General features: G+C 40.9%; 2 protein-coding genes across 3 annotated transcripts; both read left to right on the top strand.

Annotated features, from left to right (window-relative positions):
* Positions 1–214: 214 nt before the first annotated feature.
* Positions 215–3,766, top strand: LOC116211127 (serine/threonine-protein phosphatase PP1 isozyme 2-like). 2 transcript variants are annotated; one of them, XM_031545358.1, is made up of 4 exons: positions 237–1,100; positions 2,360–2,919; positions 3,121–3,340; positions 3,495–3,766. In XM_031545358.1, exons 1-3 carry the CDS (start codon positions 908–910, stop codon positions 3,292–3,294), a joined length of 927 nt encoding a protein of 308 aa, XP_031401218.1. In that variant the 5' UTR covers positions 237–907; the 3' UTR covers positions 3,295–3,340; positions 3,495–3,766. The 2 variants fall into 2 exon arrangements, with proteins under 2 accessions (XP_031401219.1, XP_031401218.1); XM_031545359.1 differs by lacking the exon at positions 3,495–3,766 and having other exon boundaries at positions 215–1,100; positions 3,093–3,334.
* A 758-nt stretch (positions 3,767–4,524) lies between these two features.
* On the top strand, positions 4,525–6,502 carry LOC116211123 (extensin-like). Its single transcript, XM_031545350.1, has one exon. It carries the CDS (start codon positions 4,764–4,766, stop codon positions 6,243–6,245), a length of 1,482 nt encoding a protein of 493 aa, XP_031401210.1. The 5' UTR covers positions 4,525–4,763; the 3' UTR covers positions 6,246–6,502.
* Positions 6,503–12,421: the final 5,919 nt, after the last annotated feature.

Raw genomic sequence — 12,421 nt, 5'->3', positions numbered from 1 at the left:
TCTCAGCGTTACCATCACGTTGTAAACCTGTCAAAAATAGTTTTGGCTCGTGGATAGTATAAGGCAATTAATCGAGAGCGCCAAGGATGTAACATTACGCAGAAATGAAATTGATTGGAGACTCGAAGAATTCTTTCACGGTGCAGCTTTTAAACAAAGAAAGAGAGAAAAAGAAACCGGGCACTGCAGAGCAGAGCATCCAAAAAAGCCGACGATCATTCTCATTTTGGCAGGGACTATGTCTGGCCCCGGCTGATAAATTGAAACGGCCAGCGCAATGTAGCGCAGAGAGGCAGATTTCCCTTTTTTTTTTGCGACCTCAGTGCAAACGTCCAATGTTTGTTCATCCTTTCCGACAAAATCTACTTCACCCATCTATCCACCAATCATCAATCATCATTCCCATGGTAATCTCCGCGGGCCTCATCGGAATTGCAGGATGCGAGCAAGGATGGATGCTCCTCTCCCCCCGATTCTCGTCTCATCTCTCCCTCTCCGTGACTCTTGTCTTTACGTCTCGTCTCCACCAATATAATAAGCTGATTTCACCGTTGCCTCTACCGTCCCATAAAGGCAGCACTCCCCCAAGGGATTGATCTCTCAACTCAATCTTTTGCCTTTTTTCTTAAAATAATAATGATAATAATTTGTCGCTGGTCTCTCCATCCTGAGGGAGCCTAGCCCCCACCCCACACCCACACGCTCATTTCCAATCAAAAGCAGCCGCTCCTTCCTCCCACGCTCCGCCTTTTTCGCCCTTTATCGTCATTATCACTGCAAGACAAACACAAGCCAAGACCAAAACCAACAAACAGTGATCGGCTTTTTGGGAGTGATACGCAGAGGACCGGACAAGGGGAAAAAAGGAATTGGAGGGTTGCGTTGCGGGCAGATTCTTGAATCTCGAATGGCCAAACAGGGAATGGAGCCGGTGGTTCTCGATGGGATAATACAGAGGCTGTTGGATCACAGGAACAACAGGGCTTGCAAGCAGGTGCAGCTCATGGAGGCGGAGATCCGGGAGCTTTGTGCCGCTGCCCGTGAAGTCTTCCTCCAGCAACCCGCCCTGCTCGAGCTCGAAGCTCCCATCAAGATCTGCGGTACTACTCTTTTCCTACTTTCTTTTACTCTCTGGGTCAATCTGGGTGCATAACACTGACTTGCATGCCAATGACAATGAGGGATGTAGTATCGTTTCCTGTGTTCTTTTAGATGTTATAGGCCTGTCTGATCAATCTTGCAGTTAGTTTGGGCATTGAGAATTTGGAATTAGCAGTGATAATTAATTTGTGTAACTTACTTATCCAAAAAACAAAAAAAAAGATGAAATTTTGTGCAACTTGAGGAATTTGCCAATTTGGTTCGAATTTTGGAGCTCGGAAATGAAGAGTTAAGTTCACGATAGTGTTTTTCAATTGAAGTGCTCGCTCTGTGTTTTCTGGCCATGTAGCCTCAAGGTTTTCAATGTCAAAAAGAATAGGAACGGTGAAAGTTCTCTAAGGTTTTGGATAATTTCTTCGAGCCATCAATTGTTTTATGTATTATTCTCTACACTCTAGAGACGTTTATTACTCGTTCCCTCTGTTTTTCCTGCTCATATAGAAGGTTATGATTACTGATGGGAGAAAAAGCGCAACAGAAAAGACGGATGTCATATGATCTTACTGATTTGAACTTATGTTTTTGCAATTGAATTACTCTACATGACTTGTCCCTTTTTTAATGACTGATATAGATGAAACATCGACTGCGGAGGCATGACGGTCTCTGTCACTGATGACAAAAAAGATTATACTTGCCGTTACAAATGCATTCCCATCTCGTGTAATTTAAGGGTAGTTTCTATTCTAGGAGAAAATCCCATCTTGACATACATATGTACTTTCTTGCGTCCAGCTAGAAACGAGAGAATCCGATGTCATTAACTCTTTTGGGGCGTGGAACTGGCATTTTCTGTGCTTATTTATTAAGTCGTTTAGAGGATTTTCATGGGATAGGCCATGATATCCAGCTAATCTTTTGATCTTCGACTATCTCTCTCTATCCTTGTTTGGAGGATAGGTTTTTTGAATACGAACACATACCTACCTTGGGACCCTGGAGAATGTGTTAGTATACTTTTCATTGGATTTTGGTGACCTAGTACTGCCAGGTCACGTTCCTACTTACATGGGAAAGAGTTCTTTTTTGTTGAAATATCAATTTCCTGGCTGTTAACTCTTAGTTGCTTGGAAATTTTCATGGTCCCCGTCCACTCCATAGTGCACAAGATGTTGAGTATTAAGCTAAGTTTCCTTGTCGCCTTTAACTTTTTTCCCCCCCTAACTTTTTGTTTGTATTTTCTTCGAGGACATTCCAGGTGACATTCACGGGCAGTATTCCGATCTTCTGAGACTTTTCGAGTACGGGGGATTCCCTCCTCAGTCCAACTATTTATTCCTTGGTGATTATGTGGACCGTGGCAAGCAAAGTTTGGAAACAATATGCCTCCTCCTCGCCTACAAGATCAAATACCCTGAGAATTTCTTCCTTTTAAGAGGAAATCATGAATGTGCTTCTGTTAATAGGATATATGGATTTTACGATGAATGCAAGCGCCGGTTTAATGTGAGGCTGTGGAAGACATTTACTGATTGCTTTAACTGTCTCCCAGTGGCTGCTCTTATTGACGACAAGATTCTCTGCATGCATGGTGGTTTATCACCCGATCTGACTGATCTGGACCAAATTAGGAATTTGCCTCGCCCAACTGATATACCTGATTCAGGTCTGCTCTGTGACTTGCTTTGGTCGGATCCTGGTAAAGATGCCCAGGGTTGGGGGATTAACGACCGAGGAGTCTCATTCACCTTCGGCCCAGATAAGGTATCCGAGTTCCTGACAGAGCATGATATAGACCTTGTTTGCCGTGCTCATCAGGTAAATGACATTCATTGCTTGGTTTTGTGGTAAACGATTCCATTTTCATATATTCCTTTTTTCCAAAATGGCGAGCAAGAAGATTACGAAAATTGACAAATACGGATGGAAAGCACCCCTAATTAGGGTCAGATCATAGAAAAGTGATACATTTTTTTTTTCCTCGAGTGCAGCTTATTTACATAGATGCGTCATGTCCAGGTCGTGGAAGATGGGTACGAATTCTTTGCAGAAAGACAGGTGGTCACGATTTTCTCTGCCCCAAACTACTGTGGTGAATTCGATAACTCTGGTGCAATGATGAGTGTTGATGAAAGCTTGATGTGCTCCTTTCAAATCCTGAAACCAGCTGATAGGAAGGCCAGATTCAGCTGAACAAGTTTATGACCCTCGACCTCGATAGCTATTAGAATTTTCTCATGTAAGTTATTGTTCCGTCTCTGTATCTGTATTACTAATTCAAAATGCTGCAAATCCACGGGAGTTGCTGAGTCCCCATGATTGAGCCACTATTAGCTTCTTGAGAGCATAGTGCGATAACTCCAACATGACGATCCTGGGCTTGGTTTTTGCAGGATTCTCTGCCCTTCAGCAGCAATAAACGAAGGGGAGCAAGACTGTGATTTCGTACAAGGTTCTACTGATATGGGGAAAATTGCAAATAGAGTTTCCAGGTTGGTTTAGCTCCGGTGTCCATGCTAGTATAATTGCTGTAAATGATGGTTGCGGACACCAGTGGAATGACTTTCATTTTTTTTTTTTTTTAAATTTTCCTGGGATCTATTTAGATCCAGTTTCTCTATCTACTTATGCTCGAGTGGTTGCTCCCGCATTTTCTTCATCCTAATATTGCATCTTCTGGTGGCAACATCAACAGACAAGCCCACTCTTAAAATTAACTAACGGAAATTGGCTTTGCTCATTGTGTTGATATAAGATAAATAGCCAGGCTGAGACGTAGGGCACAGAGGCATGCATTATTAACAAGGGCTCATATAATTATTCTTCAACCAAAACCGCAAATGTTGGGTGGAGGCATAGGCATCAAATGAACAAAACTCATATGGCAGCCATGGATAGGACATGCGTATCATCGGCAATAATTCTATTAACAATATATATCGTTTTTTTCCAAAGGAAATTGTCGACAACATTTCTTTTTATCTTTGACACAGACCCTCAGAGTCAAAACTTAATATGGCAGCCAGCAAAGAGCAAACAGGTAGTGAAAATAGTGATAATTAATGATCTTCCCCCATTGCATTCATTTAAGAGGGGCACAGCCCCAGCCAGCCTTTGACGTCGGTCCGTTTTGTGTGTTTCATTTCACCCTAGAGCTAAGGCTCCAAATGTCAAATTCCTCGAGCCACATTGCTTAGCTTTGCTTTGCTCCCCCCTCCCTCACCCCTAGAAACAGTCCAAAGATGAGATAATATTCGCCCTGCCCACTGCCATCTCCGTAAATTGCAAAAGGCTGGGTCCCACCCATCAGAGAGGGAGAAGCTCCAAAGCACACGTATGATTCCCATTAAATTCTTTTGCATGGATGGGTACTGTGTAGCTGGGAAGTGCTCTCTCTATATTTAATACTACATACATACATACATACATGCATGCATTCCAGAGACCAGATAAATCTGATATGTGCTGACAACTTCACCCTTCTCCTCCCTTCACTCACTGGGCTCGGCCCTTCTTCTTCTTCTTCTTCTTCTTTAGAGAGTAGAGAGTTCCTCCTTCCTCAGTCAGGCATTTGAGCAATGTGAGTAGTCTGATCTGTGCGTGCATGTGTGTATTACTTATAAAAGAAGAAGAAGAAGAAGAAGAAGAAAGAAGAAATTCAGATGAAGATGACTGGCAAGAAGACACTGCTGCTAGCTGCATTGTCTCTGTATGTTTTGCTGCTGGTCGGAGACGGCTTTGCTCTCTCCTCTGCTACTGATGACGCTGCCGCCGCCAGAGCCAACTTTACTGTTGGTGGTGAAGTCTTTGTCCATAAGAAAGATGCATATGGGTATCCCCCTCCTCCTCCCCCTCCCCCAGCTTACGGTTATCCAACTCCTCCACCACAACGCTCCAAACCTCCATCCCGGCATCATCCTCCACCGCCACCACCTTCCCCGCGGCATTATCCGCCTCCATCAACTCCTCGATGTCGGCCACCACCCCGCTACCCACCACCGCCTTCTCGAGCCAAACCACCTTCTCTTAGGCATCCCCCACCGCCACCTCCTCATCACCGACCTCCATCACCACCCTCCTACCACTACCCTCCGCCACCCTCACATAGGCATCCACCACCACCTTCGCGAGCTAAACCACCCAAACTAAAGCATCCACCGCCGCCACCCCGTCGCCAACCTACACCTCCTCCGCAATATCCATCACCACCTCCATATCGCTACCCCTCGCCACCCCCATGCACATGGAGGCACCCACCGCCACCTTCCCGAGCCAAACCACCATCACTTAGGCATCCACCGCCACCACCTCCGTCCCCGCGTCCATCCCCACCCCCGTACCAGTACCCACCACCACCCTCGCGACCCCCATCACCACCTCCTTCTCAAGGGAAACCACCCTCGCTTAGGCACCCGCCACCACCACCACCTTGGCACCGACCTCCACCTCCTTCCCCGCACCCATCCCCACCCCCGTACGAGTACCGACCACCACCCTCACGAACCCCATCCCCACCACCCTCTCAAGGCAAACCGCCCTCGCTTAGGCACCCACCACCACCGCCACCTCGTCACCGACCTCCACCTCCTTCCCAGCGCCCATCCCCACCCCCGTACCAGTACCGACCACCACCCTCGCGACCCCCATCCCCACCACCTTCTCAAGGCAAACCACCCTCGCTTAGGCATCCACCACCACCACCACCTCGTCACCGACCTCCACCTCCTTCCTCGCACCCATCCCCACCCCCCTACCAGTACCAACCACCGCCCTTACGGCCCCCTTCACGAGCCAAAGCCCCCTCCCTTAGGCATCCGCCGCCACCACCACCACCTCCTCGTCCTCGTCCCCGACCTCCACCTCCCTCCCCCTGCCCATCACCACCCCCATACCAATACCAACCACCACCCTTACGACCCCCGTCACCACCACCTTCTCGAGGCAAACCACCCTCAGTAAGGCGTCCACCTCCTCCCATTCGCCGACCTCCACCACCACGGCGGCTATCACCACCTCCTCCCTCACCTCCCCCTCCTCGTGCAACTCCACCTCGTCCAACGTATCAACCACCGCCAAGCTACCCATCACCGCCGCCTCCTGCGCCACCACAATATGGGATACCACCGCCCCCGTATGCGAAGTAGCATGTCATTGATATTGAGCCTGGAGAGTTGCAAAATTAAGGTCGCAAAAATCTAGTCTGTGTATTGTTGACCGGCAGTGTTGTATGTTCTGTTCTCCTTCCCTTCTTTTTTCTTCTAAAAAAAAAAATGAGTGTGTTAATAGTGACGCTTCGCTAGGAACGACAAATAATAATAATATGCTAGCCAGCTTTGTGTGTTGAATGAACGTTCCACTCCTCGCTCGTTTAGATATTATGAAAATAAAATATTTATGCTCACTTCCCCTCTTATTTCTCCTATCATTTTAGAATTGTCTATCCGGTATCAGACGAGAGCTACGAGCAAATAGAACGCCTTCCAGGAGTATTAATACCGTCACATGAATCATCAATGCATGGATGAACACCTTTCAGGAGTATATAACACCGTTACATGAATCGTCAATGTATGGATCGTCGATGCATGGATGAACACCTTTCAGGAGTATATAATACCGTTACATGAATCGTCAATGGATGTATGTGATATATCAAAAAGTCTGTGATTTCATATGGATGTGATATATATATATATATATATATATATAAAATCTGTGATAAATTCTTTTTCGGTTGACGTGATATATCAAAAAGTCTGTGATTTCATATGGATGTGATATATAAAAAATTTGTGATAAATTCTTTTTCGTTGTTTGTAATTTCATATGGATGTGATATATGAAAAATTATGCGATAAATTCTTTTTCGGTTAGAAGAACAGGAGCCCTTTTCGGCCAGTCTATCATTTGCATATTCACTATTAATTGAGACTATAAACCTGTTCGAATCAAATCAAATCGCGGAGACCAATCCTGTTTGGATGACGTCATATCGCCCTGATGATGAAATATACATTCTGAATTCTGATAATAGGTAGTTGGTAAATATGTTCTGAATTTCAATAATAGGTAAATTAATCTGCACCAAACGTACTTGGAATAATTAATGTATTATAACAACGTTGTGTTGTGAGTAAAATAATTAAGGAAAAAGCAAGGGCGCGTGAGAAGTCCACACCCATTCCAATTCCTTCCATTGTATTCGATTAATCAGACTGGTGCGGGGGGCACACCGTTTGTTCGTAAGATTTTTCCTCAGGAACTCCAAAGTTTAGTTACGGCAAAACAAAAAACAAAAAAAGAAAAAAGAAAAAGAAAAAGAAAAAGAAAATCCAAGCTTACCTCAATGCATCCAAAACTTCTGTTCCATAGTGGGGTACAGATAAGAAATATCATCAATAATTCATCATAAATCATGGAAGAATAATGCTGCAAGGATTATCAGAATTGCTAATTTAATTAGTTACAGTAGGAGCTTCTGTTGGCACTCTCCATTGGGATTTTTTTAGGTAGATCTCTCCTTTGGGATTTTAACATGTGGAATTTCAAAACTTCTCATTTACGACGGCAGGTTCTTAGACCACATAAGGAGAAAGTGCCACGGCACAAGTTATTATTGGGGTTCCAAAGGCTCAATCTCCCTCAAGCCTCTTTAATTTATTTCCTGGCTAGGCTAGCTATCTTGAATATAGGCTCGCCGCTAAAGAAAGACTTTTTCTAAGTGGGGATGCCATGCATGCATATTGATTCAGACGTGTGTGTCTTGTCATGAAGTCCCTGAGGCTCGAGACCATATCGTCTTTTACCTGTGCATGATATTTCAAGTCAGATTCGGTGCTTGCTCTGTCTTGCTGCATGCAACCTCACATTTCGAGAGGTAGCAGTGGCAATTGGGTGCAGGAGTTTTGAGTGTTACATCTACGTACCTGGAAGGGGAAGGACTTGGGGTTCCATCGTCATGGAGTTATCTCTTGGACATGCTACATCTACAGAATACGGAGTGAGCGACGTTACAGCAGAAATCTTTCAGGGGGCAATGCAGATGCTTGAAAACTTTGTTGAGCAGGTTATTTCTGATGTGAAGGGAAAAAGGTTCTTTCAGTTCCCAATGTTCATCTCAAACTTCCTGGATGCCCGATGGTACGTTCTTTGATTCAATTTTGATTTGTAATTTCTTTCTTTCTTGCTGGATGCCCTGATGCCCCGGATGGGTGGTGTTTATCTCATTAGAGTCACGGTGACGAGTCCATACCCTTGATTCGTAGTATAGACATGGCTCAAAATAGATATTCCACGACGAGATTCGAACCCATATGATTATGTCCTGTGAAGTTTCTATCCCTTGACCCCTTTTATTTTGCCCAAAAAAGAAAAGATAATTGTAATCTTAATTTAATGTTTGTTATTAATTCAATTTATTTTATTAAAAACATATTAAGGAAGTAAAAGTGAGTTTTTGTAAAAATGAATTAGAGGCAAGACTCGCATTACGTGCGAATCAAAATAATTTTTAGTTTGAAAATTACTTTTAGTGCAATGTTACATAATATTTTTAAATCTTTTTCAGTATGCTTGAAATACACCCTAAACAAGATAAAAGGACATGAATATCCCTTTTTAAAATATTAACATAATATATTAAATAGAATTAAAAAAAGAAAAAAGAAAAAAGGACTGTTCATCTCCTTCACGTTGAAGAAGATGAACAGTACATGGCTCTCAACCATGTAGCAGAAGCTCCTAAGCCACCCACCTTGACCCCGCGATCCCACGGCTGGGTTCACACTGGACTCGCGACCCCCGGGATGGGTTCGCGCTGGGCTCGCGACCCCCGGTCGCGATCCGACCTCCTAAGCCACCCCAGATCCGACCTCCTGGATTGATTCGACCAGGGGAGTTCGCGAGGTCGCCGACCCCTTGACGATCTCTTGTGGTCTCTCTGTGCCGGGAGAGGTCGATTGGAGGTTCGCAAAGGAAGGTCATGTGGCGGCAGCGGGAGCTGCGTGGCATCGGTGGTCGAGGTTGAGGGTAGTTTGGACTTTCTCTATTGGGGCTTATTCCCCTCATGTGAGAATTGCAAATCTGACTTATTTGGGGAGAGTGACAATTCCGTATTCGTACGGAATTGGGGTGCCATTAGAATCTCGATTCCGACCCCAAATGGCACCAAGGAGCATGATAATGGAACCTGTCCGGAATGGGAATGCCAGGGAATTGGAATTCCCATGAACCAAACATCACGTTAGTGCCGTTGTAGCAGAATAGCAAAACCTCATTTAGTGAGAGGTCTCGTGTTCGATCTTCAATGCTCGCCTTCCTTTCATCCGTTTGTTTTGCATAATTTTTCCTTTGACCTGTCACTTCATATTTTTCCTTTTTTCTTTCTCTTTAAATTATTTAATCATCACTTCATTCTTCCTTTCCTTATTCACTTTGATAAATATTAATTTTTTTAATAAATACATCCTTTCCTCGATGCAGGACATTTTACATATTTTTATAAAATTAGAATGAATTAAATTTTGGGTAAATACAATCTTGAGTCGCGCTCTACGAATTTGTCATCTTTGTCTAATGACTAAATAAAATTATTTCCACAATATTAACTTATAAAAATTACTCCACCATCTATGTTATTTTTGTTTTCATGTTATAAACAATATTTCTGCAATAAATTATCATCCAATTTTTTGTTTTCGATTTGTATCATGGTATCCGAAAGTCCAATGAGTCCTGACTAATTCAGTTCGAGTAAAGTCGATCTACTAAGAGGTAAAACTCTCCCAATCAATAATTTTTTCTATTCACAAAACAATAATGATCTAAATTAACTATTAGAAGTCTCAATTTCTTTTCATATTCTAGAAAGAAAACCCATAATATTATGAGAGGCGACACCTCTATAAACTATGGTATTAAATAATACTAAGGACCCATACTTTCAGGTGAAAACTTTTATATTTATCACTTATATTAAAATATATTTCTAAAATTATTTTTTGATTATCTATTAACCAAACCTAATATAATGAGTGCAACCTATCATATGAATATGAAGTATGACATAAGTTAAATAAGATAAATGGTATGTTGGCTAAAGATAAAGATAGTGAAAATTATACTATATATAGAAACGGTTATGGTATTCTCAAATATAATAACATCTATCTTAAATTTTTAAATACACAAAGCACGTGGATTGTTATTTTTTTTTGTAAGTAAGACTCCTGCAATTTTTTAAGAATGATGACATTGATTCCCTTAGAAATATAATTTAATTTAATGAATGATCTTTCTTTATTTACATATTTACTTTTCATTATAATTTAAGAGTTCATGTGTTACAAGATGTCAAAAAATTTAATTATAGTGTATTTACATATTGTAGATAGATCGATCATGCTTTAAATATGATTTATTCATTGAATAATTGTGATACTTACAAATAATTAATAAATTAAAGTTAAAATTTCATTCTAATTATTCAATAAGTGATCGTCCGGCTCGCAACAAGGCACGGGAGTTGTGTGGCCAGTTAGTCTTAAAGGAGTTGAATTGTTGGAGAAAAAAGTGCCATCGAATCAATTCTTGCATAAAGGAGAGAGGGGGAAGGAAGAGAGAGAGAGACGTGAGAATGAGAGACAAGTGTGACCATATGAGTGAGCGAGGGGGGAAAAATAAAAGGAAAATGATAGGAAATTGAATGAAATGACACACATATATATCCGAGGGTACGGATCCGTGCCATACTGTGGTCAAAATTTTTTTAGTCAATTTATACTTTGTTATATTATAGAGTATAAGTAAAACTAATGATAAAATTATTTACCTGTAGAAATTATAACCTCTTGATTGATAGTAATGATCCAAATTTTCTAAAATGAATTAGACTAATTAATATGTTGTACGATATTTAGCTACATTTGAATTTTCTAAATTTCTAATTAGAAAAGCACGATGATAATATTATAATCTCTAAGTGGCCATGTTAATTTGAAGTAACAAACTTTAGTTGCATTGTAGATCCGAAGATCATCAAAAGCTTTTCATAATCTCGATCTAGTCACTATCCAAGCGAGAATTTTTCATCATATAAGCTTTAAATGGTACGATAATGTGAAGCAACGAACTTTGCATACAATATACAATTCAAAATTCGTAAAAAACCTCCGATAGTCACAGTTAAATCAGTACTCTGAGAATTAGTTTCAATTATAGATTTGTATTGTGCCTATTCATTTCACCAAAGGATTCGAATATTAATTTATACGAATGAAGAAATTAAGATAAATAAATAATATTAAATTATTTGAAGAAAAGAAAACATTTAATATTAATTAAAAAAAGAAAAAAGATGGTGGGCGTGGGTGGAGAAAACCTAAGCACTCGCCACCACCATCTCTTTCAAAACAACAGTTTTAATTATATGAGATATTCAAAAATAGTTAATTTATAACCGGCATTAATTCTGATCGTTTTGAATCAATTTTTACATAAATCATTTGAATTCAATTTATTTCAATTAGGTCGAATTTAGTTCAATTGAATTGTAAATGAATTATATCATTTGGAATATTATTGATAGATTTAATGGAAAAGAATTTCATGCATGCCTCGTCTCTCCATTTCTTAATTTTTATTAATAGCATTTAATTATAATTTACCCAAAAAAAGTGAAAAAAATTTTAAAAAATTGTTTAGAATGCACTTAAGAATGGTGTGATTTATTAACAAAGGAATTTGAGATCTTAAATTAAGCTCATAGTAATCAAATGAATTGAATTGTTGTCAATTTTATTGATTTTGGCCCGATTAAAATTCAACGTAAATCTTAAATTTTGCTCTAATTCTTGTATTTTTTTGTAATCCAAACAAATAGAATTCAAATTAATTATATTCAAACAAATTGAGTTCTCACGTATAGGGGGATTCCAAAGGGAGTGGTAATTGATTTGATGAAGTTATAATGGTCATATTTGTGATTTCATTACCTTAATTATATTTTCAGAATAATAAAAAAATCTCGCTCTATTATAATATATAATATATTATATATGTGTGTGCTTCTATAATATTTATTCTCTGATCGAAATCGAACTAAAACCTTAATTGCATTATAGGATTGAGAGGAGCATTCGCAATTTAGGGTTAGGAATTTGGGGATTATCTGTTTGATTTGGGAAGATAAGAGCAGAGGATTGGCGTCAAAGGGCGGGCAAGGTCGGCCAGGCTCGGGCAAGGACGGGGAAGGGCCATAGTGGGTTGGATGGCCCACGAACATTTACACGTCAGCGTCAATATGCCCTCAACGTCGCCACAT

Source organism: Punica granatum, chromosome 6, assembly GCF_007655135.1.
Source record: "Punica granatum isolate Tunisia-2019 chromosome 6, ASM765513v2, whole genome shotgun sequence".
Taxonomy (NCBI): domain Eukaryota; kingdom Viridiplantae; phylum Streptophyta; class Magnoliopsida; order Myrtales; family Lythraceae; genus Punica; species Punica granatum.
This window is presented reverse-complemented; position numbering and strand designations above follow the sequence as displayed.